This window comes from Herpailurus yagouaroundi, unplaced genomic scaffold (assembly GCF_014898765.1).
Source record: "Herpailurus yagouaroundi ecotype Mexico unplaced genomic scaffold, PumYag 569, whole genome shotgun sequence".
Lineage (NCBI taxonomy): Eukaryota > Metazoa > Chordata > Mammalia > Carnivora > Felidae > Herpailurus > Herpailurus yagouaroundi.
In genome coordinates, this window is record NW_024412786.1 from 3,576,164 (window position 1) to 3,603,098 (window position 26,935).

At 44.1% G+C, this 26,935-nt stretch overlaps 2 protein-coding genes and 1 long non-coding RNA gene across 11 annotated transcripts in view; 1 reads left to right on the plus strand and 2 right to left on the minus strand.

Moving 5' to 3' along the window:
• Positions 1-806, minus strand: part of SPTBN2 (spectrin beta, non-erythrocytic 2) — a 42,885-nt gene extending 42,079 nt beyond the window's left edge. Inside the window, exon 1 of the mRNA XM_040465986.1 lies at positions 463-806. The gene's annotated coding sequence lies outside the window, so the exon portion shown is untranslated. The remainder of the gene's footprint in view (positions 1-462) is intronic.
• A 403-nt stretch (positions 807-1,209) lies between these two features.
• Positions 1,210-26,935, plus strand: part of TOP6BL (TOP6B like initiator of meiotic double strand breaks) — a 120,066-nt gene continuing 94,340 nt past the window's right edge. For 2 of the 8 annotated variants that reach the window (XM_040465995.1, XM_040465996.1), the window contains exons 1-3: positions 15,077-15,200; positions 17,192-17,330; positions 24,806-24,859. In XM_040465995.1, the coding sequence (XP_040321929.1) occupies positions 15,171-15,200; positions 17,192-17,330; positions 24,806-24,859 (223 nt within the window). In that variant the 5' untranslated portion in view covers positions 15,077-15,170. Of the gene's footprint in view, positions 1,679-2,853; positions 2,950-14,461; positions 14,515-15,076; positions 15,241-15,716; positions 16,174-17,191; positions 17,331-20,534; positions 21,098-24,805; positions 24,860-26,935 lie in introns of those variants that run through there. The other 6 variants (XM_040466000.1, XM_040465997.1, XM_040466001.1 and 3 more) reach the window with 6 other exon arrangements.
• Positions 9,553-14,400, minus strand: LOC121023842 (uncharacterized). 2 transcript variants are annotated; one of them, XR_005787519.1, is made up of 4 exons: positions 14,289-14,364; positions 12,511-12,652; positions 11,961-12,121; positions 9,553-11,228 (listed from the first exon to the last, which is right to left on the minus strand). It is a non-coding gene; the product is annotated as an uncharacterized LOC121023842 (long non-coding RNA). The 2 variants fall into 2 exon arrangements; XR_005787518.1 differs by having other exon boundaries at positions 9,553-12,121; positions 14,289-14,400.

Here is a 26,935-nt window from a genome sequence, read left to right on the forward strand (position 1 = left end):
GTGGCGGCGCGCGGGCGCGAGCGGCGGGACTGCGGCGCCGCGGAAGGAGGACAATAGCCTCCCCCTGCCGCAGGCCGCCGGCTCCCGCGGGAGGCCCGGGACCATCTGGAGCCGGTGGCCCCGCGGGGCTCGGGGCGGGGCCCGAATCACCCCCTCCCCGCCCGGCGCCATGGCAACCGCGGCCCCTCTCAGTCCTCCGCACAGTCCCCTGGCCGGGGGTCGCTGACCTTCCCCGGGGCGAACGCGGCGGCTTCTGTGCGGCCGGCTCCCGACCCCGCCACCTTCCCTGTGGGTGCCCCCCATAATGTCGGCTTCCGGTCACCGCTGGGCCATCTGGAAATCCCCCACAGCTTGTGCGGCTCGGGCTCCGCAGCTCGAGGACCCCCACCTTTGTCCCTACTCCTCGTTTCCTCCAAAATCTGTCTCCCCGAGACACGCAATCCTTCCTTTAATGACACTCACCGCTCAGGTTTCCCAAAATTCAGCCTCTGTTTTCCTTTTCAAAATTTCCTCTTTGGGCACCTCCAGTTCATCTCCCTTTAAGCAATTCTGTCGTCCATCCCCTTTCTCGAGCATCCTTCTTCAGGCAGGTAGGCCGGCTCTCTTTCCCAAAGCGTCTCCATGGTGTATGTGGTGGAGATTCGCCTGCTCGCAGATCAGATTCTCAGAATAGTCATCACTGCAGCTTCTCTCTGCTCCTTCTCGGCTCCTCTCATTTATCAACCAGGAGAATTCCGGCCTACTCACTGTCTTAAAAGGGAGTGGGGGTGGGGATGGACATTTCTAGGCCTGGCACAGCTGGGTTTCTCCTTGGTTTAGTAGCATCTGAGTGGTCGAAGGTCTAAGGTCATTAAGCAAGGTGAACTATCTGCTTGAGAGAGAAAAGAATTATGCTCAAATAATAATAAAGTTATAGAGTGCTAGCTGGGTGCTAAAAGTGCATTATCTCATGTGACACCCCCCACCCCCACCCCCCACTCCAGCTCTAGGAGGTGGGTACTGTTCTTCCAGACTAGGAAACTAAGCTCAGAGATGAACTAGTAATAATAGATTGGGCTTTGTGCAGAGCAATGAGAATTTAACTGTCAGAATATGCTGTCTCTGAAGATGTGGGCCTGTTTCCGCCTGGGAAATGCCTGAAATGACCAAGTAAGGGCAATGGGAAGTATGGGCTTCACGTGAGTTATTGGGTTTAAGGTTTTATTTATTTATGGTTAATGGAATTTTAGGATTTTGCTCCTCTCTGAAAAGGTACATGTACCAAAACAAATTTATAAGTGATTGAAGTACTTTCCAGTTATGATTTTGGCAAGGTGAAATTATTTGCTTTAAAATTATTTGAAAACATTTTCAAGGACAAAAAAGTGCTGCTACCAATCCCATCTGGTTGTATCACCTCGCCTACCTGACCTTGGTTTTCCTAGTATAAAATGGGTAAGGAGGGGTGTCAGGGAGTTGCACTAAAACATGACCTTGAAGTTCTTTTCTAGCTCTGATAGTCTGATTCCACCACTAAACTGGAACAGTGGTTCTACCACCAAAGTGGAACTTGACCTTCTGGGGTGTACCTCACGAGTAGCTGCCATTCAGGCTATTTACTGCTTATTTTTTTTAACAGTCACTCCTTTGGCCAATGGAATCAAAGAAGTGAGAGCATAAGCTGCAACTGTTCCCAAGGGTAGGTGTGTGTTCGGGGGGAAGGGGTCATCAAGGAGACCTGGCCAGGGATGTTAAAGCTGATGGGATGAGAATCAGCTGATCTGCCAAAGACACCAGAACACCCAAACTGCTGCTGCTGTACTGGTATGGGAACCAAGGGTCTCAACAACGGCTATTGGCTTGTGACCCAATTAGAAGACAAGGATATTAAGTCTTATGATCAGTATACTCATAAGATCTTTTGTATAGTATTTCCCATTTTCAGCATTTCATAATCCTTTAAAAAGCATTATAAAGGTAAACACTATCATTCTCATTTTGTTGATGAGCAAATGAATGCCCAAGTTCAGAGTTAGTTCATGGTGGAGACATCAGAGTTTCTGATTCCTAGTATGTTCTTTCCCTTCTGCTAGTGAGAGTAGAGTGGTTAAAAGCATCAATTTTGGGGGTGCCTGGGTGACTCAGTGGGTTGAGCATCTGACTCTTGATTTCAGCTCAGGTCATGACCCCGAGGCCATGGGATCAAGCCCTTCATTGGGCTCTGTGCTGAGCATGGAGCCTGCTTAAGATTCTCTCTCTCTCCCTCTGCCCCCTCCTCTGCTCTCTCTCTTTCTCAAAAAAAAAAAAAAAAAAAAAAAAAAAGCATCAAGTTTGGAGTCAGACTTTGGGTTTGAAAGTAGTTTTGCCACCTACTTGCTGATGACCTTGGGCAAGTTACTTAACCTCTCTGGAATTCAGTTTCCTTACCTGCAGAATGGTATCATAAGGTGGGGATCAAATGAGTTATTGTAGATAAAGTACTAGAATAGCACCTGGCACATAGTAGCCCTCAACCAGTGTCAGCCATTATTATTTTATAACATTATCATTTTCCCATACTGTTTCCCAATATTGAGGAAGCATGCTCAATAAAGAAAACGCTGAGATCGTTGCTCTCAGTTGCTCTGGAGACTTGTCATTTTGCTCTGTAGTGTATCAGTGTAGTCATTGATGAAGGAAAAAAAAACCAACCCACCTGCTTCCTTTTTACATGAGTTGCAAAAGTGCATGGAATGAAATCCACCAAGTATGCTGAGCTTTTTGGAGAATCCAGATTTGCTGCTTGTGTTACCAAAATTCATAGAAAGGTCTTGGTAGCACTTCCTGCCACCAAGTCTACAGATGTAGCTGAATTTTCTTCTTTCATTCCGGTAGCATGGAAGATGTGTCTCTCCTATCTGAGAATGATTCTTCTGGCTCCTGCACTAAGTGCTATCCCCTCCTGCAGTCTCATGGCTCCCAGTCATTCTGGTAAGTTCCCTCTCTTCTCGCTCCTTCCCATTAGCATTTGAACATGCTCAAGTATCTGCCAGCTTAAAAAGTAAGTGACAAACCCTGGTCCTCCTCCATGTCTTGCCCTTACTTTTTATGATCACAATCTTCTTGAATGATTTGAACACATTGGCTCCACTACCTTGCCTCCCCTTTAATCAAACATTTATTTAAAAACCATCTGGTGTGGGGCACCTGGGTGGCTCAGTCAGTTAAGTATCCAACTCTTGATTTCAGCTCAGGTCATGATCTTATAGTTCCTGAGTTTGAGTCCCGCATTGAGCCCTGCATCGGGCTCTGCACAATAGTGTGGAGCCTGCTTGGGATTCTTTCTCCCTCTCTCTCTGCCCTTCCCCCATTTGCGTGTGCGTGCTCTCTCTCTCTTTCAAAACAAACAAACAAACAAACAAACAAACAAACAAACAAAGTATCTAGCTTATGTGCCAGGTACTGTGCTGGGATGTGGGGATCTAATGATGAGTAAAATGGGTATTTCTATCTTCTTGGAGCTTATATTCTGGTAGGGTTGACAGACATTAATAAAATAACCCCTCAGATATATAATCACAAAGTATAATGAATTAAAAGTTCAGGATGCTAGGTGAGAATTTAACAGAGAGTCATAACCTGGCTGGAGAGAGGGTGTCAAGGGAGACCTCCCTCACATCATTTGAGCTGAGATCTGAAATATGAGAAGTGTTAACCAGGCTGAGAATGGGAGATAACAAGTAGTGGTAACTAACACTAATTGGGGACTATATTTTTAGCCCTTTCCACATATCATTTCATTTCATTCTTGTAAAAACTCTGACAAGTAAGTATTAATCTCATTTCACAGAAGAGAAAATGGAGACATTGAGAGACGAAGTGCCTTGCCCAGGGTCATTTAACCAGGCTGGGGTAGAGCTGGGATCTTAAATCCAGACGTCTGACACTTGAACCATGTTCTTAGCTACAGAGACACGGTGTGTGGACACCAGGCCTGAAGCAGCAGGACTCATGGTGCACGTGAGAAACGGAGAGAAGGGAGGGAAAACGGTGGGCAAGAGGGAATGTGTGGTGAATGCTGGCTGGGAAAATAGGCAAGGGCTAGATCGTGCAGGGCTTTCTAGGTCATTTAAAGAATTTTGTTTTTCACCTTTGGAGCCCTGGAAAAAACTATTGAAGGATTTGAAGCAAAAAAGTGAAATGATCAACTATGTTTTTAAAAAGATTACTCCAGGGTGCTTGGGTGGCTCAGATGGTTAAGCCTCCAACTTTGGCTCAGGTCATGGTCTCATGGTTTGTGAGTTTGAGCCCTGCATCAGGCTCTCGGCTGCCAGCACAGAGCCCACTTTGGATTCTCTGTCCCCTTCTCTCTTTTCCCTTCCTCTGCTCATCCTCTCTCTCTCTGTGTCTCTCAAAAATAAATAAACACTTAAAGAAATATAAAAAGATTACTCCAGGTGCTGTGTGGGGAATGGGTTGGAGGGGTGTGCAAGTTGATGTGAGAAACCAATGAGGAGGCTACCACTGTGGTTTAGATGAGACAGAAAATGGTAGCTTGAACTTGAATGTTGGCAGTGGAGATAGAGGAACACATAGGTAGAAAGAATTGACAAGATGGGACAATGGGTTAGATACAGGGTGAGGAAAGGGTTTGTTGTGGGAGGATTGTGCAGCTGGAAGACCAAAGGTACCATTTGCTGAGATGAGGCACACTGGAGGAAGACCAGGTTTGGGTGGGGAGAGTGTAGGTCTTGGAACCTGCTAGGTTTGAGATACCTTTGAAACAATCAAGTGGACATACTGAGTAGTTGATTGTTATGAGGCTCAAAGTGGAGATCTAGACTTATACACATTTGGAAGACACGAGTGCAGAGACAGATTGTGAGTGAAGGAGACAATGAATGCTGAGGCAATTGATTTAGTCCAACGCAATATAATTTCTATTCCTCTGCAGCTGCTTTCAAACAAGGTCCTCAGTAATCCACTTGCTAAATCTGATGTTAATTTCCAATTGCTTTCTTACTGTTCCTCTTGGCAGTGGTTGACTCTCATTACGCCTGCTTCTTGAAATTTTCTTCCTTTGGTTTAGGATTGCCCCACTCCTGGTTTTCCTTCAACCCCTGTAGTCTCTCTCCCTTTTTTCTTTTGTGAGTTCCTTTCTGCTCGTCACTTAATTGTGTTGTTTTCTTCTAGGCCCTTTTCTCATTCTATGTGTTCTTCCTGGGCCACCTTATCTGCCACTCTGTAGCCAGTCTTTTATTTTTTATTTTTAATGTTTTTATTTATTTTTGAGAGAGAGAGAAAGAAAGGGAGAGAGTGAGCGGGAGAGGGGCAGAGAGAGAGAGGGAGAGAGAGAAAGAAAGAGAGAGAGAGGCAGGCTGAGCTGTCAGCACAGAGCCTGAAGTGGGGCTCAAACTCATAAACCGTGAGACCGTGAGCTGAGCCTAAGTCTGACGCTTAACCGACAGCCACCCAGGCGCCTCCAGAGCATCTTTTTAACACAACAACCTGACAGATCACTCCTCTGCTGAAAACCCTTCAGTGGCTCCCCAAAGCCTTTGGGATAAAGTCCAGAATTCTTTTTTTTTTTTAATTTTTTTTTCAACGTTTTTTTTATTTATTTTTGGGACAGAGAGAGACAGAGCATGAATGGGGGAGGGGCAGAGAGAGAGGGAGACACAGAATCGGAAACAGGCTCCAGGCTCCGAGCCATCAGCCCAGAGCCTGACGCGGGGCTCGAACTCACGGACCGCGAGATCGTGACCTGGCTGAAGTCGGACACTTAACCGACTGCGCCACCCAGGCGCCCCAAAGTCCAGAATTCTTAACAGAGTTTATACACCTTGCTTACCTCTCCAGTCCCCTTTGCTCACCACTTCTCACTTGACGCTCCTAGACATAAGGAATCTATTGGGAGTTTTTCCAGCATTTGTAGGATTTTGAACATGGTATTCGATTTGGTTGGAAACTTTTCCTTTTCCATTCACCGAGGATTTACTCTTTAGGTCTAAATCTAGGTGTCATTTCCTCCAGAAAACCTCCCAGGGTCTCCAAGTCTGAGACAGGGGCCTTCAGACAGCACTCTATGGGATGGTCACTGCCCATTGGTTGTGTTCCCTCTTAGATCGTGAACTCTGTGAAAGTAGAGAGCACATCCAGTTCCTAGTCTTTCCCTACTAGAGCAGACAAGTATATATTTGTGCAATATATTAATGAGTGACAGAAAAGATTTTGGGAGAGAAGGTGATTCCTTGTTATAAAAAGATAAAACTAGATGTTTTCATATCAAGCAATGCATTTTCCGTTTCTTTTACCCTGAATTTATCTCCCATCATTAAGCAGCAGCAAGGCTTTCTAGATGCAGCATCCTCTGCACAGGGATGACACAGAAAGATCAGAGTCAAAGTCTTGGGCTTTTGAATTCTTAACTAGATCTTTTCAAATCTATCCCAGAGGAGATGTTTTCTTTTTCCTCCAAGTTTTTATTTAAATTCCAGTTAGTTAACATACAGTGTAATACTAGTTTTGGATGTAGAATTTAGTGATTCAACACTTACATACAATACCCAGTGCTCGTCATAATCCCCATCACCCATTTAACCTGTGCCCTGTCCACCTCCCCTCCTATAACCATCAGTTTGTTCTCTATAGTTAAGAGTCGATTTCTTGGTTTACCTCTCTTTCCCCTCCCCATGTTCATTTGTTGTTTTTTTTTTTTTTAATTTTTTTTTTACATTTATTTATTTTTGAGAGACAGAGAGAGACAGAGCACAAGTGGGGGAGAGGCAGAGAGAGAAGGAGACAGAGAATCCAAAGCAGGATCCAGGCCCTGAGCTGTCAGCACAGAGCCCGAGGCAGGGCTTAAACTCACAAACTGTGAGATCGTGACCTGAGCCAAAGTTGGACGCCTAACCAACTGAGCCACCCAGGCGCCCCCATTTGTTTTGTTTCTTAAATTCCACCTATGAGTGAAATAATTTCCATAATTTGGCTATTGTGGATAATGCTGCTATAAATTTATCATTGGGGTGCATGTTTCCCTTTGAATAAGTATTTTCGTATCCTTTGGGTAAATACCTAGTAGTGCAATTGCTGGGTCGTAGGGTAGTTCTATTTTTAACTTTTTGAGGAACCTCTGTATCGTTTTCCACAGTGGCTGCACCAGTTTGCATTGCCACCAACAATGTAAGAGTGTTCTCCTTTCTCCACATCCTTGCCAACTCCTGTTGTTTCCTGTGTTGCAGAGGAGATACTCTTGGAGGCTCCAGTTTTTAAATTGTAAGGGCTGGGTCCTTGAGAGGGATTTTTTTTTTCCTTCACAGGTTTTTTTTTAAACATTAAGAGACAGAACTTGACAAACCTAAAACTTAGAGTTTATGCCATTAACTGTTGAAATGTGAAGGGCCTGGGGGTTTCCCCTCCACACAGAAGTATAATCCTTTCTGAGCCTGGAGCAGAATTGGAAAAGACTGAGAAAAGAGGAAAGAGGGTTTAGATGCACCTTGGGCTCTGTTTTCTGTGCTCACCACCAAACAACAGTAGACAGATGAGGCTTATGCTTCATTCCATTCCTAGAACTCTGAGGAGACACAGCATTTCAAAGCCCCCTGTGTTACCAAGGGACAACTGCCACAGAGTAGAAATGGCATTGTCACCCGTGTAGGCAAAGCAGGGCTGAGATAAGTCACATTTCCTCACTACCCACAACCTTCTCACTCCCTAAGCCAAGTCTTCTTGGCTCCTTGACATTTGGAGGAGATCTGAAAAGTGCCTTGGTGCCCAGCTCCCGAGAGGAGTGTGAGGGTGAGCTGAGAGCTGGGTGCCCGTGGGGATTGCTGTGGAGTGGGCGGGGGGGGGGAGGGGCAGGGATGAAGCCCACAGTAGAGCCTGAGTGCTGCATGACCCATGCCAGGAGCCGGATGGAGGCTCAGTAGTACCAGGAAGAGCTGAGATGGGAGCCACCGAGCTCCTTGTGAAGCAGACACTGTGTCTTTCTATATCAAGGCTGCAGGTCCCACCCACCAGGGAACTCTGCAGCAGATGCAGTGGTGATAGAGTCCAATGACCAAGACCAAGTAAGGCAAGAGGAACAGAAGATGGCACCTGACCTTGGTGCCCTTCCCTGATGTCAGAATGATATGTGAACCCCCAACTAGCACATTGTGACGAGAAGGAAGGAGACTCCTGAGAGACTGAGTTTAAAACTTGAAATGATTGAGTTGTCCGGAATTGGCAAAGTTCATTAGTTTTCTGCCATTAGTGGAAATGGGGGCTGAAGAGCTAGGTTAAGAGATAAAATTGTGTATTTCTTCACCTGGGTCTATGACTTGAGGTTATAAACAAGCCTGGTGTACAAAGTAAAGGTCAGAAAGGTAGACTTGCAAGGAGAGTTCTGGTGCCTTGCAAGGACTGACCTGATTCTTGATGGCTGTGGACCAGGAGGCCTGTGTAATATCTGCTAGGGATGAGATTTGCAAAGAATGATCATGTACTTGAAAGCAAAAGTCTGCAGATGAGCTAAGATAAAGTCTCATGTCAAACGGGGCATTCTGATGCTGGGGCGGGTGGGGGAGGGGCACAGAGGACAGAAGAGTACTACCCAGAGCTCCCTTATTTAGTGTAGAAAAGTCTGAGATTCTAGGAGCCCTGAGGGGTGTGCTCTGAGCTGAGCAATGTTGTGAGTGCTCGCTGTTGTTGACTAAAATCGGAGAAACTGGAACTGACTTGAAGACACAAGACTATTACATCCATTTATCTTTGTCCAGTTTGAATTCAAAACAGCACTTTATTTATGGACCATCCCTCCCAAATTATTTTTATCTTGCAAACCTAAACACCATTAAAAACAGGACCTAAAAACACATTTGAACGATTTCAACCCATCTGGGAGCAGACTGGGATCAACCAGGGTGCCAATACTTTTGATTGTCCCTGTCAATAATGAACCACTTCTTTCTTTTAAGAAGCTTATGCCACATACCCCTGGGAATACACAAATCCTGTGAAAAAGTGTCTGATCACACCCTTCTGCCTGAAATAAATTTTGGCAGCATCTGCTTCATACTAACAGCTGAAGGGAAGTCTTTGGAGCTCCTTGATCAAACTGCACTGAAAAATGTGAGTTGTGCAGGAAACCTACAAAGAGTGGATTTTGGGTGCCAGAACCCAAAAATGAGTCAATTTAGTGAACATCTTTTAACCTGCAACAATCTTAGGTCAGTTTTCTGTATTGCAGCCTGATTTACTTGTGCTAAGGTACACAGCTAAGTAGCCAGTTATTTCAATTATTATTGGCATCTGAAACTTCCTGGTGGTTAAGACACAAGATTCTGGAGTCCTATGACCTTGTTGGAATCCTGGCCCATCACTTTCTAATTGTGTAACCTTGGATAAGTTATTTAACTTCTTTAAGCCTTGGTTTCCTCATCTGTAAATAGGGGACCATTTTCAAGGAGTGGTGGTGAGAAATTAAATAATGCATGTCAGGTGCAGATAAGGGCTCAGTGAAATGTCAGCTGTTGCTGTTGTCATTGTTTTGCGTGTTTTGTATGCAGGCAAATCTTGCCTTAAGTAAAACATGATGTATGAAAAATCTAGATTTGCAGAAAAGTTTAATGGGGAGGTTCTTTGCATTACAACAAAGTTCTTCAGTTTATGAAAGGACAGGTAACAGGGTTTCTTTTAGACAGTCAACGTCTCAGTGTGTCTAAAATGATTTGATTCACACACAACTAGATTTACACAATGTGTTAGGAACATAGCTAGTGTACAAAGCACAGGACATCTGTAATACAATCATTCAGGTCAGGTCTGAACTACTGTGACAGGTTAACAATAACAATCCTGGGTATTCCCTTCTGCCCTTTATAAAGGGATTAGACGACTTCCCTGTGGTTTCAAAGGGCAAAGCTGGGACCAACGGGTGGAAGATACAGTGGGGGAGTTCCAGTTCAAATAATGAAAAACTCCCTACCAAACCACTGCTGTCCAAAACTGGAATGGGTTGCCTGAGGTGGCAACTTTCCCAACATGAGTTACTCAAGTAAAAGCGAGATATCAACTTGTTGGGACTGTTGGAATGACTATTGCATGAAATAGGGAGCTGAATTAGGGCACTGTTTCACAACCCTAAGCACATGAAATATGTTGTGCAAACTAGATCAGTTCTCTACCTTGGATACCAGGAGGGGTTGAGGAAGAAGGAAGAGAGAGGCTTTTCAGGAGGAGGGTTGGGGATAAAGGAAATGAATTGGGAAAAAAAAAAAGTTATTCCTCTGGTTGGGAAATACCAGGTTAAATGACTTCTAAGATTTCCTCTAATTTAAAGATTCTAGGGGCGCCTGGCTGGCTCAGGTAGAGCATGCAACTGTCGACCTTGGGGTTGTAAGTTCGAACCCCATGTTGGGTATAATTACTTAAAAATTAAAAAAAATCTTGAAAAAAAAAAGAGCCTAAGACTCTCAAATTGTTTCACAGATGTTATTTTAACTATATTCCTGGGATAATTTTCCTATTTTAGTTGAGGAAAACTGAAACATAACACTGAAAGTGAGTGGTAAAATAGGAAAAATTTCAGATATCTTCACCCTTTTAGACTTTTGATCCCATAGCTTCTTTTTAGCTGGTGAGAAGGGAAGTTGCAGAACCAGAAGATAGTAGTGGCCTTAAAGCTAGAATGGATGAAATCAAGTCAACTTCAGAGGTCAGTGGAGAATCAGCTCCACCAAGGCTCCATATTACTAGCTTTAAAGACTACACCAACATCCCTGGTCAAGTCCTTCGAGTACTATAGTTATACAAAGACAGAACCAAGACTAAACATGTGGAGCCAGTGTGCTCTTGAATGGGGCTCCTAGAAGAAGAATCTTTTTTTCCCAGTTAGCCTACTTGTCTTTCAAACAAAATTGATCATTTGGCCTTTGGATCAATAGGTTTACTCAGTCATGTGTGACCAGATTACACTGCTGTTTCCATTTCCAAGGCTTCTATGGCACAAAGAATACCTCCCTTACAGTGGACATCAGCTAGTGGGACAAATCCAGACCTGCCTAGAGAGAAAGTTAAAAAGCCAATTAGAGAGAACAAGCTTTGTGATACAGATTTTATTGGTTATCAAGGAAGAGTCGAAATTAGACACTAACAGGGAAGGAATGAAATCTCCTGGGTTGGCCCCAGAACCTGCTACTGATGGATGAGGAATCAGACTCTGTACACAGGAGGACTGTCAGCCAGGAAAAACAGGAAGCTATCTGGTATCATAGTCAGTCATTCTAAGAAGTAGAGGAAGAAAACAGAGAAGAGGGGTGAAGAAAAAATACTCTAGTTATACAAACTCTAGTATTGTCTTGGGGGAGAATCTTTCCTTTGCCCACAAGTATTAGAATGAGGAAGGACAAATGCTGTAGTCCAAGAATTGGCACAAGAGTTAGCACCACTGTGGCCTCTAGTGCCCCCACAACCAAACATACCTCCGTGAGAACATCCCTGTCTGACCCTGGCTGGGGAAGCAGAGGGAGGTGAGTAGAGAAGCTGCCCCAGATTCTGTGCTCCAGGTGGAGAAGGCCTCAAGAAGGTGAAGGGATGAGCTAATCTGAGCTTCCTGGCCCCATTTCCAAGGATGTGATTAGTGGAGAGGCACCTGGGACCTGCTCCATTTCAGGAAACCCGGTTATGGGAACTGGTAGGGGACAGACTTGGCTCAGGACCCGAGAGAAACGGTTAACCCTTTCCTGATGCATGTATGGGAAACAGCCTCTTTTACTAGTTTCCCAGGGGGAAAGAAAAATTCTCAAATGGATGTAGTTTTGCATCAACCTAGTAAGGGGTACCTCAGGGATATTTCCCACTTAAGTTCCTTTGGTCAATCTTTTCAGGGCCTTTGAATGCTCTAGGGGAGCCTGAGAACGAGGTAGACCTAAGAGGTGTCTAGGAATGATATGCACAGAGAGGGCACATTCAAAAGGGAAAGAAAGCTCAACAGTTCCTAAAATGTCACTGTTCACCTGGCAGCATTCCTTCGGATGTTTTGGTTCCACTTAAACCCTTGGGTTTGGGTCAGAATCAGTCCGGGGCTCTTTAGATGGGGTCTCTTCTATCCAGACAGGGTATTCCTTCTCAGAATAAACAGAATGTCCAAAGCAGACTTGCAACAGTAATCTAAATCCTGAGGTGGGGGAAGGAATGCAAGCAGAATTAATATGCCACTGAGACTGGGGATAACTGGGCCCCTGAAGACATTGATAATAAGACCCTGAACACCAGGGCTAAAAATGTCCAGAGCAGCATCCAAAAGCTCCTTGGTTGACCTGGTTGACAAGAGTGACCTTAACGTTGGCCAGGTCATTTAATTTCTTTGGGCCTCAAATTTCTCAGCTATTGAAAATAATTCACAACCTCTGCAGTCCATTCTGGCTCTGACATTCTATTGCTCTGAGGATGGGGTCTGGGTAAAAACCATTTTAATAATGTGGAGTCCAATAGTATATTAGTTACTAGACCCTAAGCACACATTGATGGGTTAGAGAAGGGTTGGGAGCTGTGGCTCATTCAAACCTTAGTTTGTGGGAGACGAGGCCATCTGAGTTGATTGGCTCCTTTGTTTTTGAGTGGTATTGGCTTTTTCACAGTAATGTCAATGTTCCCATACTACAGGACTTTGAGACAGTCACATCCAGATGAGAGATGCACTGGGTAGCTGTAGGGGAGTAGAAAGTGGTGTTAAGAAATTTTGTTTGTTTCAGGGGCGCCTGGGTGGCGCAGTCGGTTAAGCGTCCGACTTCAGCCAGGTCACGATCTCGCGGTCCGTGAGTTCGAGCTCCGCGTCAGGCTCTGGGCTGATGGCTCAGAGCCTGGAGCCTGTTTCCGAGTCTGTGTCTCCCTCTCTCTCTGCCCCTCCCCCATTCATGCTCTGTCTCTCTCTGTCCCAAAAATAAATAAAAACATTGAAAAAAAAAAAAAGAAATTTTGTTTGTTTCAGATTCTGGCCCCACCATTTACAACTCACTGTCATACAACCTCTTCTTGGAACCTCATCTTCATCTTTTATAAAGCAATGATAACACCTTCCATACAATGTTGGGAGGATTACATAAGGTAAATTAGAAAAAGTTAAGGCCACTTAGCCCAGAGCAGATGCCCACCAAATGTCAAGCCTGCATCAAACCTTACCTAACTACAAGGGTTTATGCTATGGAAGACTTGCTGGCAGGCCCTCATATCAAAGACTCCTTTCCTTACTTCTGCCTACCTCCAGTATAGAAGGTGGCTGTGTCCCTGGCTACCTCTGTCAGGCCTCCCTAACTCTAGGATGGTGTTGGGTGTTCCCTGCATGTTTATCCCTGATGCTCACTCCAAGGCCAAGGGCTGGAAACCAGGATGACCAACTCATCTGAAGTACATCTACATGGGTAACTGTTCCTACACCCTTCATTTCCAATGCCACTTTCAAGGTGGGGCATTTCCTGCTGAGCCAGAACTCTCTATAGGAAATATTTTAGAGAGCCATCCTCAGGGCCTTGGTTCTCCACTGATGGATAGTAAATATGGTAAAGGTAATAAGTATCTTGCAAGATACTCACGAGGGCGAAAAAACTTGTGTAAAGAGCCAGTGGTATCAGACAACATGCATTCAATCAATGTTAGTTCCCTTCCCCCTGACAACGCCTCTGCCTAAAAGGGAACACCTGAGAGAGAAGGGAGTGAAGTGGAGAGGCGGACTCCAATGATTCCCCGTATGCCAGCTCTCTTATCAAGTCTGAGATAGGTTTTTTTTTTTGTTTTGTTTTAGATTTTATTTTTCAGTAATATCTACTTCCAGCCTGGGGTTCGAACATATGCCCCCGAGATCAAGAGTTGCAGGCTCCTCTGACTGAACTGCCCCAAGTCTGAGATGGTTTTATGATGAATTTTCCAGAAATAAAACCCATCTCTCTCCAGTAGGTCCACCTGTGAGCAACTGAGATGGGGAGGGTGGTCAACAGCGCTGACCCTGGACTGGCCAAGGCTATGATTCAGGTCTCAGCAGACATGTTCTTTGGAGTAACACCAAGGCTGTGTACTGGATGGACACTCTGCCAACTCCCCCATCTGTTCTGTCCAATCCTAGCTTCTTGGAGCTGGAGTGGAAGAATTTTCCCTGAAGGAAAGCAGCCAACACCCTGTCCCACCCTTCTCCTTGGGCAACTCTTTGCCACATAGGAATCTCTCTCACCTGTTTCGTTTCAGCTGCCTGAGGAACTAGCTGCCAGATCATCAGGTTGGGCTCAAGCCCCTCTCATCACGCCCCTCCCTGAACCAGCCCGAAGTCCAGTAGCTGGAGTCTGGAGTAATACCTTCCTTCCGGCTGGCAACACTCCATGAAAACCCCAGAGCTTGTCCTGTCAGCTGGAGCCCAGAAAGCCAGCCAGGCTCCTGCAGTTGGCATATTTAGTGTAGAGCCGAACGTGGGGAGGAGCCTATTTCCTGGCGGCGGCGGCTGCGGCGGCGGCGGGGGGCGCCTTCCAGGTCCTGTCTGGAGCTGGCCAGGCACCTGGGGATGAAGCTGGGGACATGTTTGGGGTAGGCTGCCAGATAAAATACAAGGCGCCCAGTTTTTAATTTTAGATGAATAATTTTTTATAATATGTATGTCCCAAATATTGCATGAGATATACGTATGCCTAAAAAAAATATTTTTTTTTAAATCTGAAATTCAATTTTAACTGGGCCATCCTGTATTTTTATTTGGTAAATCTGGGAACCAGAGGTTGGCCTAGGGCATGTGAGATGATGGCCCCCACAGGTGAGGCTGCTTGAGAGTCAAGAATCAACTTGGAGATCCCGCACCGGGCACCAGCAGCTTCTCCCGGCTGAGGACTGCACCTCGGCGGAACCGTGGGAAAGTTTTCTTCGGGAGGAAGGAGAGTCGCGGTCTGGCCTCATGCCGGCTCACCTCCAGCCTCAGTGGCGGCCCGCGGCTCTCCCCAGCTCGGCGGCCGGCCCACCCGTCCGCCCACGGGCCCTCGCGGCTGCCGGCACCGCCCCACCGCTCCTGGCAAGCCCCGGCGGCTCGCGGCCTGGGGGCGGCGCGGCTCAAAGTGCGCAAGCGCGGGGGCCGGTGGGCGGGGCGCACGCGCGGGCGGGAAGAACGCCGCGCGGCCTGGCGTGGGCGCCGGCGGAGGTCGACGTCCGGACTGGCAGCAGGTGGTGGGCGTCGCTGCCGCTCCCCGCGCGGCATGGAGGGCACGGCGGTGGCAGTGTGCGAGGTGATGCCGGGAAGGGAGAGAAAGCAGAGGAGGACACTGTGTGAGAAGGGTTTTGTGAGGTGACCGCGAAGTTTGGGCAGAGGGGTCTGGCGGGGCCCGAGGTAGAGAAGGAAGGTTCAGGACTGAGGGGATTCGGGGACATTCCGCCTGCCTCATACGGGGCTGTGAGGAGCGGACGAGGGAGCGCTTGGGCTCCCTTGGGGGAATGCCCGCGCGGAGGGGGTGGCACCGGCCCCAGGGCTCCGGAGGCTGAAGTGTTTGCCCGGCGTTAGCGGACACCTAGGTTCAGGTTGGGAGGCCAGCCTAGGGTGTCCCCCTTTGCCGAGAGGGCGCGCAGGAGGGAGGGATGGGCAGCCCGGGGCGGGAGTCCAGACCAGTCGGGGTGAAGTGGCAGTGAGGGAGAGCGGTGTTCGGCCGGCCGGTGGGCCACGTGTGGGGAGCACTCCGGGGGTCGGCCCGGGCGGCTGGGTGATGACGGACTGCGGTGCGGGCCCCCCCCCACCCCCCCCCCCCCCCCCCCCCGGGTCTGACGGCACCGCTCGGGCCAGGGAACTTTCCAGCTGTGGAAGGTGGGACTGAACGCCAGGCGCCGCCTCGCCACGTGGGTTCATCCGTTGAGGCGCCTTCACTGCCGACATCTGATCGAGTTCTTAGCCGCTGGTCTTGCGAGGGGTTCTAGACAGAACAGAGCCACAGGCCAGACAGGGTCGGCGTGACGGCACCCGAAAGTTCTGGCCCTCTCGCCTCCTTCGTTCTCATCAAAGAAAGTTGGAGGGTTAGATTTTACAGACGACAGAACCTAGCCTAGAACCCAGGGCTTCTGACTCACAGGCCGGAATTCTTTTCCCAACTGCTCCCTCACGGATAAAGGAACTGCGGGAATATCGTAACAGAGGGAAGCACAGCGACAGAGGATGTGAGAAGGAAGGTGTTAGACTGTAGAAATGCCTGGAAACCATCGTTATAAACTATGGTACAAATTAGGATATTCATCCCCAAGTTCTCTTGCTGAGATCTTGCCTTTAAGAAAAGGGGTGGTAATTTTCCCTATGGTCCCTTAGTGTGTAAGTGAGTCTACTTTCATAAGTAATGGAATTAACTACAGTCTATTTTCTTTTAAATTTGTCTCATCAAGAGTGAATGTTTTATCTAGACATCTTGGAAGACTGTTTAATTTAAAATATTGTGTGCAGTCTTCACCAAAGATGAACTTATTAAAAATGAAAGTTAATGTCTATAAGTATTAAAAATATATGCATATACACATAAGAATATATATGTATATGTGTTTATATACATATATATGTACAAATTGTGTGGGGTGTATATATCTACCTGTATATATACGTGTGTGTGTGTGTGTATGCCAGGCATTGTGTTAAGCATTATGCTCTTATTTTGTTCACAGTTAGCAGCAGCCATAAGTGGTAGACTGTCCTCATTTTGGTAAATGAGGAAGCTGAAGTAGAGAGGAGTTAAGTAACTTGCCTAAAATCACATGGCATACCAGGGATTCAAACCCAGGCATCTGCCTCCAGAGCCAGTGATCTTTAACTAGTATTCCCATCCTCAGAAATGATGATTTAATGAAAGGTAAAGATGATTCATAACCAGATGCCACTTTTATTCATAATATTCATGTTGGCTTTTACTTGGGGAGAAAAAAAGACACAGGAAAAACAAACTCCCACTTAATTTTTCCGAACTATTATTTCCAGATGAACTTACCCTTTGAATAAAGCAATTTATTGTCACCACTTCCTGTCTTGTTGGGCATTGTGTTAATTTCTTATGCCTCCTTTCTTATGTCACTTTCCTAGTTATTTCTTCTGTTTAGACACAATACTTTGTTCTAAATGTGTGAATCTGACATTTTGCAAGTAAGAATATTATTTTTTGGAAATTAGAATCATTAATTCAGCTGTATCATATACATTTATTATTACTATGATTTCTAAAGATTTGTTTTCTTTGAATTGTACCCTTTTCAGATTTTGAAATATTTAATAATTCACTGGAAGTGTGAAACAGGAGTATCAAATGGAGCATTCCTGGAAGGACAGCTAGTGATTTCCATGGAAGCATTAAATTCTAATCACCAGGAAAATACTCTTCACTGTGTAACAACAAGTAAGTAGAGGAAGAAATAATTGATTTTCTGTTCTGTTATGATTTTTTCTGGTTATTTAAAAATTTCAATTAGTCATAATCTTTTATCATGTTATTCCAGGGTTATTCTATAGTTAAAAAACTTAAGTAATTATGTAATAAGTATTGGTGATAGATTTACAAATGTGTCATACAGGAAAGGTGAGTAGAATGACTCTTATCAGGATTTTTTTTTTTTTTTATTCTTGTGAATTTGTTTTTTTTTTGGGGGGGGATATAAGGGATGCGTTGGGAAATGTCATGTGGGTTGTGCCTAACCAGGTAAATATCCATTCTAATCTTCCTGGGATAACTTCTGCGGCTTTTTCTTTTTCTTGGAGCTACTGCTCTTGCTGCCAGAAGCCTCTTTGGGTCCACTGCTGAGTGGCTTCTCCTTGGAAGAGAATTTCTTCTTTTTCTTGGGGATGCTCTTATTTCCTTCCTCTTTAACATCACTAACTGGTTCCTCTTTGAGGAAAGATTTCTTCCTCTTGGGAAGACTTCCACTGCCAGCTGTCTCTTCAAGATCGCTACTAACCAGCTCCTCCTTGGAAAAAAGATTTCTTTTTCTTGCATTTGGAGACAGAGGCAGGTGGTCTTCTGAGGGTCTCCTGGGCTCTTGCTTTTTCTTCTTTGTGGGTCTCTCATTTGTCTCTTCACACTCCTCTGGGGTACTACTGCTGTTTTCTGAAGACATGAGGGCAGAGACGGCCAGCTGTTTCTTCTCCTTCATGCATTTCTTCTGCTTTTCCAGCTTCCTAGCCATCTCAGTAGCCGCTTCCTTTGCCTGAACCATCACCTCATTCATAACATACAGATTCTTTCGTGGAATCTCTCCTGTCTCATAGAAGGACAGCCGCTCCTCAACTTGCTCTCGAAGTTTCTCTCCAAATACACTTGTGGGCACTCCAGAGAAGCAATCAATTCATGAGGCAATAGTGCATTTGTTTGCCAGGTATCGGGATATGTGGCCTTTGTTTTTAGCAGCTGCTTGGCCAATGAAGGTGGAGTGTAAAATGAGTCCATATTTTGGGGTGTTACCCTTTGTTATCAAGGCTCTGGAAATCTGGTCCATTTGCAGGACTCTGGAGATCACTCAGACACCAGGATTGGTTAAGAGGATTATTTTACTGGTTTAAGAATTCTGAAAAGCAATCTCATTCTTGCTCTTGGTTTTATCCTTCTCTCACAAAAAAATTATATTACATTGAATTTTATCTCCTTTTTCATGTCCAGTCTTTGATAGTTGGAAAAGGGCCAAAAAACCACGGGGGGGGGGAAAGAAATCAAATGATGAATGGTGCATGCTTTCATGCTTTGATAATCTTAACTTGCAGTTAGTTTGAAAGGAAACCTCTTCTATTAGCTTTTATTCTTTTTTTTTTTTTTTTTTTTTTTTTTTTTCCTACAGTCCTGAGGGAAAGACGATGCATTGAGTGACACCCTGGAACAATTAATTTTCTTGAACTTTTGAAGTGATCACTTTTTTGTTTAGTTGTGTAGGTGTATATGAGAGAGAGAAGAGAGTGTGTCTGTCTGTAAGTTTATTGAAGGATACTTTGGAATGAAAGTCATCCTCAGTCCCAGTTGAGACTGAATAGTACTTTAGGTTCTACACAAGACATTTTCTCACTGAACTGAAATGCCCTGTCTTCTCTTTGAGTACCTAGCAGTAAACATCCTTGAGGAAGATATGATAGGTTGGTTTGCTGTTACTGTGCATGAACTCCACTCTGGACAGAATTCCCATCATTTGTAAGAACTTTTTGGTTAGCTACATGGCTAGGGTGATGTTGGTCTGTGTATGGTTGTGTTAGTTCATGCATTTGGAGACAGAGGCAATCCAATAAGCTGGCCAAGGTAGCGGGGTTGATATCACTCAAAGCAGAGGACTTGAGCCACATTAGCTTTTGGAAAGAAACCTAATTCCATAGGTATTTTGAGCCTAATGGACTTCTTCATTCCATGCGAAGTATAGGGAGCATTTATTTTCTCTTTATTGTGTTTATTATCTCTGATCTTTAATGATTTTCATAAATTTTTTGGTAGAAGGAAGGGTAATATATGCTTATCGTGAAACATTCCAATATTACAGATACATATATTGTGTAAGATGAGACTTTCCAGTCATTTTGTCCCTTAAGATAATTATTAATTAACGTTCAATGTGCATTCTGCTGGATTTTTCCATGTATGTGTTCATAGCCTCTCACTAGGTAGATAAAAAGTCAGATTGTGAGTGTTCTGGGATGGAGAGATAAGAGAGAGATCTCAGCATTCAGTCTTTATGTTCATTCAGGCCATTTATTTATTTATTTATTTTAAAATTTTTTTAATGTTTTTTATTTATTTTTGAGACAGAGAGAGACAGAGCATGAACGGGGGAGGGGCAGAGAGAGGGAGACACAGAATCAGAAGCAGGCTCCAGGCTCTGAGCCATCAGCCCAGAGCCCGACGCGGGGCTCGAACTCACGGACCGTGAGATCGTGACCCGAGCCGAAGTCGGACGCTTAACCGACTGAGCCACCCAGGCGCCCCAGGCCATTTATTTTTAATACAACTTTGGTCCTCAGCTGAAAAACCCATGCTTCTTCCTTTTCAAAGAATAACCCTCCACCCCCACCAAGGTTAGAAAGGATCAGTCCCTAGAATGCAGAGTGGAGGAGGGAATCTAAAGACCTGACTTACTCTTAAATTCATTTTTTCAATTGATTCTCCTTATGTTAGCTCCCACCCCACCCCTACTTCCAGGAGTTCCTGATTCTGCATTCCTGAATCTTCGGGGATTTTGTTGTATCACTTTGGTTGTTTCTTGGCCTTTGCCTATTCTGGCTTATAATTCAGTTTCTCAGGTCTCCTAAATCCTTTCTCACTAGTCCTTCTGCTTTTCAGTTTCTAGAATTTTATTATAATCATATCTATCTTTTCCCTGTCCTTGTGGGTTTATTCCTTTTAAAAATACTTTGTTTTCTATTGTTTCTATTGTTTCATTGCAGTTTCAGGAGGTAGTAAAAATAACAGGTATGTTCAATTTGTCATTTTTACCTGAAAGTGTGAAGTGGTGTGTTTGGTCTGAAATCTCTGATGATGAAAAACCATGTATTAGTTATCTAAGGCTGCTGTAACAAAGTAGCACAAACATAAAATAAATTTATTCCCTCCCATGTATGGAAGCCAGAAGTCCAAAATCAAGGTCAAAGTAGAATTGGTTCCTTCTGGAGACTCTGAGGGTAGAATCTATTATATGCCTCGCTCTTAGCTTCTGGTAGTTGCCAGCAAGCCCTTGGTGTTGGCTTGCAGGCGTATCATTCCAATCTCTGCCTCTACCTTCATGGGATATTCTACCCTGTGTTTATCTGTGTTTCTGTCTTCACATAGCCTTCTTCTAAGGACACCAATTGGATTTAGGTCCACCCTAACCATTATGACCTCATCTTAACTTGATTATATTTGTGAAGACCCTATTTCCACATAAAGTCGTATTCACAAGTACTGGGGCTTAGTTCTTCTAAATCTCTTTTAGAGTACAAAATTGAACTCCCAACACAGCAGCAAGTTTTATTACTTGAATGATCTTTCTATGAGAAACTGAGAGATCACTATATACTTTTTCCATCAGTAATTGAAGTCTTTAACATATTTATTGCAGGGTTTGTTTTTTTTTTAATGCATGCTACGAGATGTTTATATGAGTTAGGAGGAAGGAGTTACATAGTCCTCTAAATTTGTGGAATGCTGGTTAAAATCAAGTGAGTTTCATTACTTTGTATTTTCTCAGAACCTTTGATATGACAGTGTAGACTGAATCTTTAAAAATGGGCTATAGGAGTACCTGGGTGGCTCAAGTTGGTTAAGTGTTCAACTGTGACTCAGGTCATGATCTCTCAGTTCACCCGCATCTGGCTCTCTGCTGTCAGTATGGACTCCATTTTGGATCCTCTGTTCCCCTCTCTCTCTGCCCCTCCCCTGCTTGCATACATGCCCTCGCTCTCAAAAATAAATACATACATTTTTTAAAACGGCCTATGGTAGGGGTGTCTGGGTGGCCCAGTCGGTTAGACGTCCGGCTTTTGGTTTTGGTTCTGGTCATGATCTCGTTGTTTGGGGGTTCAGCCCTGCATCAAGCTCCGTGCTGACAGCTGCTTGGGATTCTTTCTCTCTATCCCTCCCCTGCTCGCTCTCTCTCAAAATAAATAAATAAACTTAAAAAAAATATTTTAAATGGGCTATAGTATGAGAATGCAAGCTGGTGTAGCCACTCTGGAGAACAGCATGGAGGTTCCTCAAAAAATTAAAAATAGAACTACCCTACAGCTCAGCAATTGCACTACTAGGTATTTATCCAAGGGATACAGGTGTGCTGTTTCGAAGGGACACATGCACCCCAATGTTTGTAGCACCACTATCAACAATAGCCAAAGTATGGAAAGAGCCCAATGTCCATCGATGGATGAATGGATAAAGAAGATGTGGCATGTATATACAATGGAGTATTACTCAGCAATCAAAAAGAATGAAATCTTGCCATTTGCAACTACATGGATGGAACTGGAGGGTATTATGCTAAGTGAAATTAGAGAAAGACAAATATATGACTTCACTCATATGAGGACTTTAAGACACAGAACAGATGAACATAAGGGAAGGGAAACAAAAATAATATAAAAACAGGGAGGGGGACAAAGCATAAGAGACTCATAAATATGGAGAACAGAGGGTTACTGGAGGGGTTGTGGGAGGGGGGGATGGGCTAAATGGGTAAGGGGCATTAAGGAACCTACTCCTGAAATCATTGTTGCACTATATGCTAACTAATTTGGATGTAAATTAAAAAAAAATAAAATTAATTTTAAAAATGGGCTATAGTATACAGCATTCTTCAAATATATTTGACCTCAACAACTTTTTTTAATGTCATCTTTTGTTCTATAGAGGGAATTTTAGGAATGGTGTTGCTCTAAAAATATGTGGTTTACAATTAAGTCTCTACTGTTATCTTTGCATTTGAAGGATAACACTCTTTTAAAATATATTTTTAATGTTTGTTTATTTTTGAAGGTGAGAGAGACAGAGTGTGAGCAGGGGAGGGACAGAGAGAGAGGGAGACACAGAATCTGATGCAGGCTCTAGGCTCTGAGCTGTCAGCACAGAGCCTGATGTGGGGCTTGAACTGCCACAAAATGTGAGGCGAAGTTGGATGCTTAATGTTTAACCAACTGAGCCCCCAGATGCCCCTAGTACTCTTTTATTTTAGTACAGAGACATTAGAAGTACAGCTAAAAGTTGGGGGCAGGCTGGGGTGTGGAGCAGGCAAGATAATTGCTCTCTGAGTACATTCACCAGAAGTGACCCATTTTCAACGATTGTTGATATGGTGCTTGTTAAAACTAAAAGATGTTTGGGGCGCCTGGGTGGCGCAGTCGGTTAAGCGTCCGACTTCGGCCAGGTCACGATCTCGCGGTCTGTGAGTTCGAGCCCCGTGTCGGGCTCTGGGCTGATGGCTCAGAGCCTGGAGCCTGTTTCCGATTCTGTGTCTCCCTCTCTCTCTGCCCCTCCCCCGTTCATCTCTGTCTCTCTCTGTCCCAAAAATAAATAAACGTTGGAAAAAAAAAATGTTTAAAAATAATAATAAAACTAAAAGATGTTTGAGGAGACAGTATGACATATGCAATTGAGAAACATCATGGACACACTGTGAGATATATAGGTTGTATTTTTTTCTTATTAATGTTCAGCTCCTTGCTAATCGCTGGTGTAGGCCTGCTGACACCTGCCATCCCTCTCCCAAGTGACCAACTCTCCTTAAGCTAGAACCAGTGTATGCTTATGAGGAATGTTAAGAAGAAAAAAGAAATGATTGTCTTTTATTGAATGTTCTATGCTACTTGGGCCCAGGCCTTTTGAAATATCATTTGTCCAGAATCATTCAAAATCTGGAAATCTAAAGCACTGCTGTAATAACATTTCAATAGAACTTTTTGTGATGATGAAAATATTCTATATCTGTGCTGTTCAGTACAGTAGCCATTAGCCACACTAATGATGCTAATGACCACTTGAAATATGGCTAGTGTGACTGAGGAATCTTATTTTTAATTTAATTTAGCTAAATTTAAATTTAAGTAGCCACATGTATCTAGTGGCTACTATATTTGGATAGCACACATCTAGAGAATGGTGTTGCCTCTCACTGTAGTTATTATTCTCAACTTTTTCACCCTGCTTGAAGAATACACATTTCTTGAGGGATAGGGACATTGATTTCTATGGCAATGATTCTTAAATTCTTAACTGTGGGTCGCATCTCTCTGGTGGGGAGGGGTAATGTTCAATTTGGAAAAGTCTCTGGGTGGTTTCTTTTCTTCCCCTCTTAGGTGCCTGTTTCCTCCTTTACCCTCTTCCTCTGAAGAATTATTGCTCTAGGGGTGCCTGGCTGGCTCATTCAGTAGAGCATGTGACTCTTCATCTCAGGGCTGTGAATTTGAGCCCCACATTGGGAGTAGAGTTTACTTAAAAAAATTTTTTTTAATTATTACTCTAAATATTCTGATATTCATAGTTTAGAACTCGGTGTGAAGAATTCTTAGGTAATAGTCTAATATTTTCTACTAAAGGGGTGCCGGGGTGCCTGGGTGGCGCAGTCGGTTAAGCGTCCGACTTCAGCCAGGTCACGATCTCGCGGTCTGTGAGTTCGAGCCCCGCGTCAGGCTCTGGGCTGATGGCTCGGAGCCTGGAGCCTGTTTCCGATTCTGTGTCTCCCTCTCTCTCTGCCCCTCCCCCGTTCATGCTCTGTCTCCTTGCTAAATAAATAAACGTTGGAAAAAAAAATGTTTATAAAGGGGTGCCTAGGTGGCTCAGTTGGGTAAGTGTCTTAACTTTGGCTTGGGTCATGATCTCACCATTCATGGGTTCCATCCCCACTTCAGGCTCTGTGCTGACAGCTCAGAGCCTGGAGCCTGCTTTGAATTCTGTGTCTCCCTCTCCCTGCCCCTGCCCCGCTCGTGCTTTGTCTCTCTCTCAAAAATAAATAAACATTAAATTTTTAAAAAATATTTTCTACTAAAGAGTAAATTGTTTCAAAGAAAGGCCAGCTTTTTAAATTGAATCTTACACTGGAATATGGGTTATTGGCATGATATATTCTGGTTAGTAGTTACAGTGTGCAGTCTTCCTATAATCCTTTTCTCTCAGGAATAGTAATAGCTAAAGAAGCAGCCTTGGTGTTGGATATGGGTGAAAAGGCTTGCCATTTGGTTTTCATTTCTGCCCCCCGAGAGTTGTTGTAGCCTCATAATGTTTCTTTGGTGTCTCCATTTTTAGTAAACTCGTTACATAGTGGTCACCTTTTTAACGTATTGTATCTATAAGCAGTGTTTTTAGGCTTCCATAAGATTCTTTAGATAAAATATGTTTAATTGTTTTATTTGTGATATTTCTTTGTATTCTGTTTCTTACAGTTGCTTCTGCAGGAAGCACTTATGGTGGTTCGGTTCTCAAGAAGTTCATAAAAGGTAAAGAATTACTCTGCTTTCAAGAGATAAAGTCTCTTCCTGGCAGTGAATTTGTTATTTTCTGAAAGAGACAAACTGAAAGATAGGGTTGCTAGATTTAGCAAATAAACGTACAGGATGCCCACTTAAATTTGAATTTCGGATAAACAATGAGTAATTTTGTAGTGTATGTTCCATCCAGTATTTTATCCTGTATTTTATCTGACAATCCTACTGAAAGATGATCTATAAAATTGTATACATACAGCGATGAACAAGACACCTAGGTCACTATAGCTTCTCTGAATACTCTCTATAGTGGCGCCTGGGTGGCTCAGTTGGTTAAGCATCTGACTTCGGCTCAGGTCATGATCTCGCAGTTTGTGAGTTCAAGCCCCACATTGGGCTCTGTGCTGACAGCTCAGAGCCTGGAGCCTGCTTCAGAGTCCGTGTCTTCCCCTCTCTCTGCCCCTCCCATGCTCATGCTCTGTCTCTCTCTCTCTCAATAATGAATAAATGTTAAAAAAAATTGAATACTCTCTATAGAAACTCAGGCAAAATGATCCCAGATAGAAACTGAAATTTTTGGTAAAGTATTTGTGCAAAGAGGTAACGTGTGAAGAATGCTTTATTGCAAATTATTTTGTCTAGTGTTAATACTATTCCCCACATGCCAAAGTTGGTATGGTTTAAGAGCTTTTGGTGACCTTGGCTTTAGTTCTTCTTTCCTTTGAGCTGAGAATAATCTAAAGCTGAAGGATATACATTTATTTTAAGGAGACCAAAATGATCTGAGAACTGTGCTTTCATATTTATCATCTGTGGTTGTCTAGTTTGTGAATTATCCAATGGGCCTATCTTTTCCTAATGAGTGGTTAGTTTACACATTTTACAAAGTAATGTTTTTAAGTTTATTTTTATTTATTTTTGAGAGAGAGAGTGCATGGTGCGCACACACAAGTGGGGGGATGGGCAGGGGACGGAGGCAGAGAGAGAATCCTAAGCACTGACAGCATGGAGCTCTACGTGGGTCTGAACTCACAAACCCTGAGATCATGACCTGAGCTGAAATGAAGAGTCAGAAGCTTAACCAATTGAGCCACCCAGACACCTCTACAAAGTAATTTTTTAAAAGAAACCATCTCCAACTAAATTTGGAATGTAAGTAGCTTGTGGTGGTTTAAAAAAACAACAACTTACATTTGTCATTATTTTAAGAAAATGTTCTATGTGTTAAATTTGGAAACAATAAAGCTACATTAGAGCAGTGTAATTTTATAAATGTTTATGAAATGTATTGCCATTGTACTTTTATTTTTATATTATCACTGTACTTTTATTTTTCTTAATTTTTTAAATATTTAATTTATTGTTGAGACAGAGCAGAGCACAAGCGGGGGAGGGGAAGAGAGAGAGGGAGACACAGAATCTGAAGCAGGCTCCAGGCTCTGAGCTGTCAGTACAGAGCCTGATGCAAGGTTTGAACCCATGAACCATGAGATCATGACCTGAGCCGAAGTTGGACATTTAACCAACTGAGCCACTTAGGCACCCTACCATTGGACTTTTAAAAACTAATGTTTCTTAGTGCTTTAAAATTTTTTTAATGTTTTATTTTTTTGAGAGAGAGAGAGAGTGAGCAGGGTAGGGACCAAGAGAGGGGGAACAGAGGATCTGAAGCAGGCTCTGTGCTGACAGTAGTGAGCCCGACGTGGGGCTTGAACTCATGAACTGTGAGATCACGACCTGAGCCGAAGTCAGATGTTCAACTGACTGAGCCACCCAGGTGCCCCTGAAATTTTTTAATGTTTATTTTTGAGAGAGAGAGGCAGAGTGCGAGTGGGGGGGAGGGGGGGGCAGAGAGAGAGGGAAACAGAATCTGAAGCAGGCTCCAGGCTCTGAGCTGTCAGCACAGAGCCTGACATGGGGCTTGAACTCACGAACCATGAGATCACGATTTGAGCCAAAGTCGGATGCTTAACTGATTGAGCCACCCAGGTGCTTCTCTTAGTGCTTTTTAAAATGAAATCAATTTGGGGCGCCTGGGTGGCGCAGTCGGTTAAGCGTCCGACTCAGCCAGGTCACGATCTCGCGGTC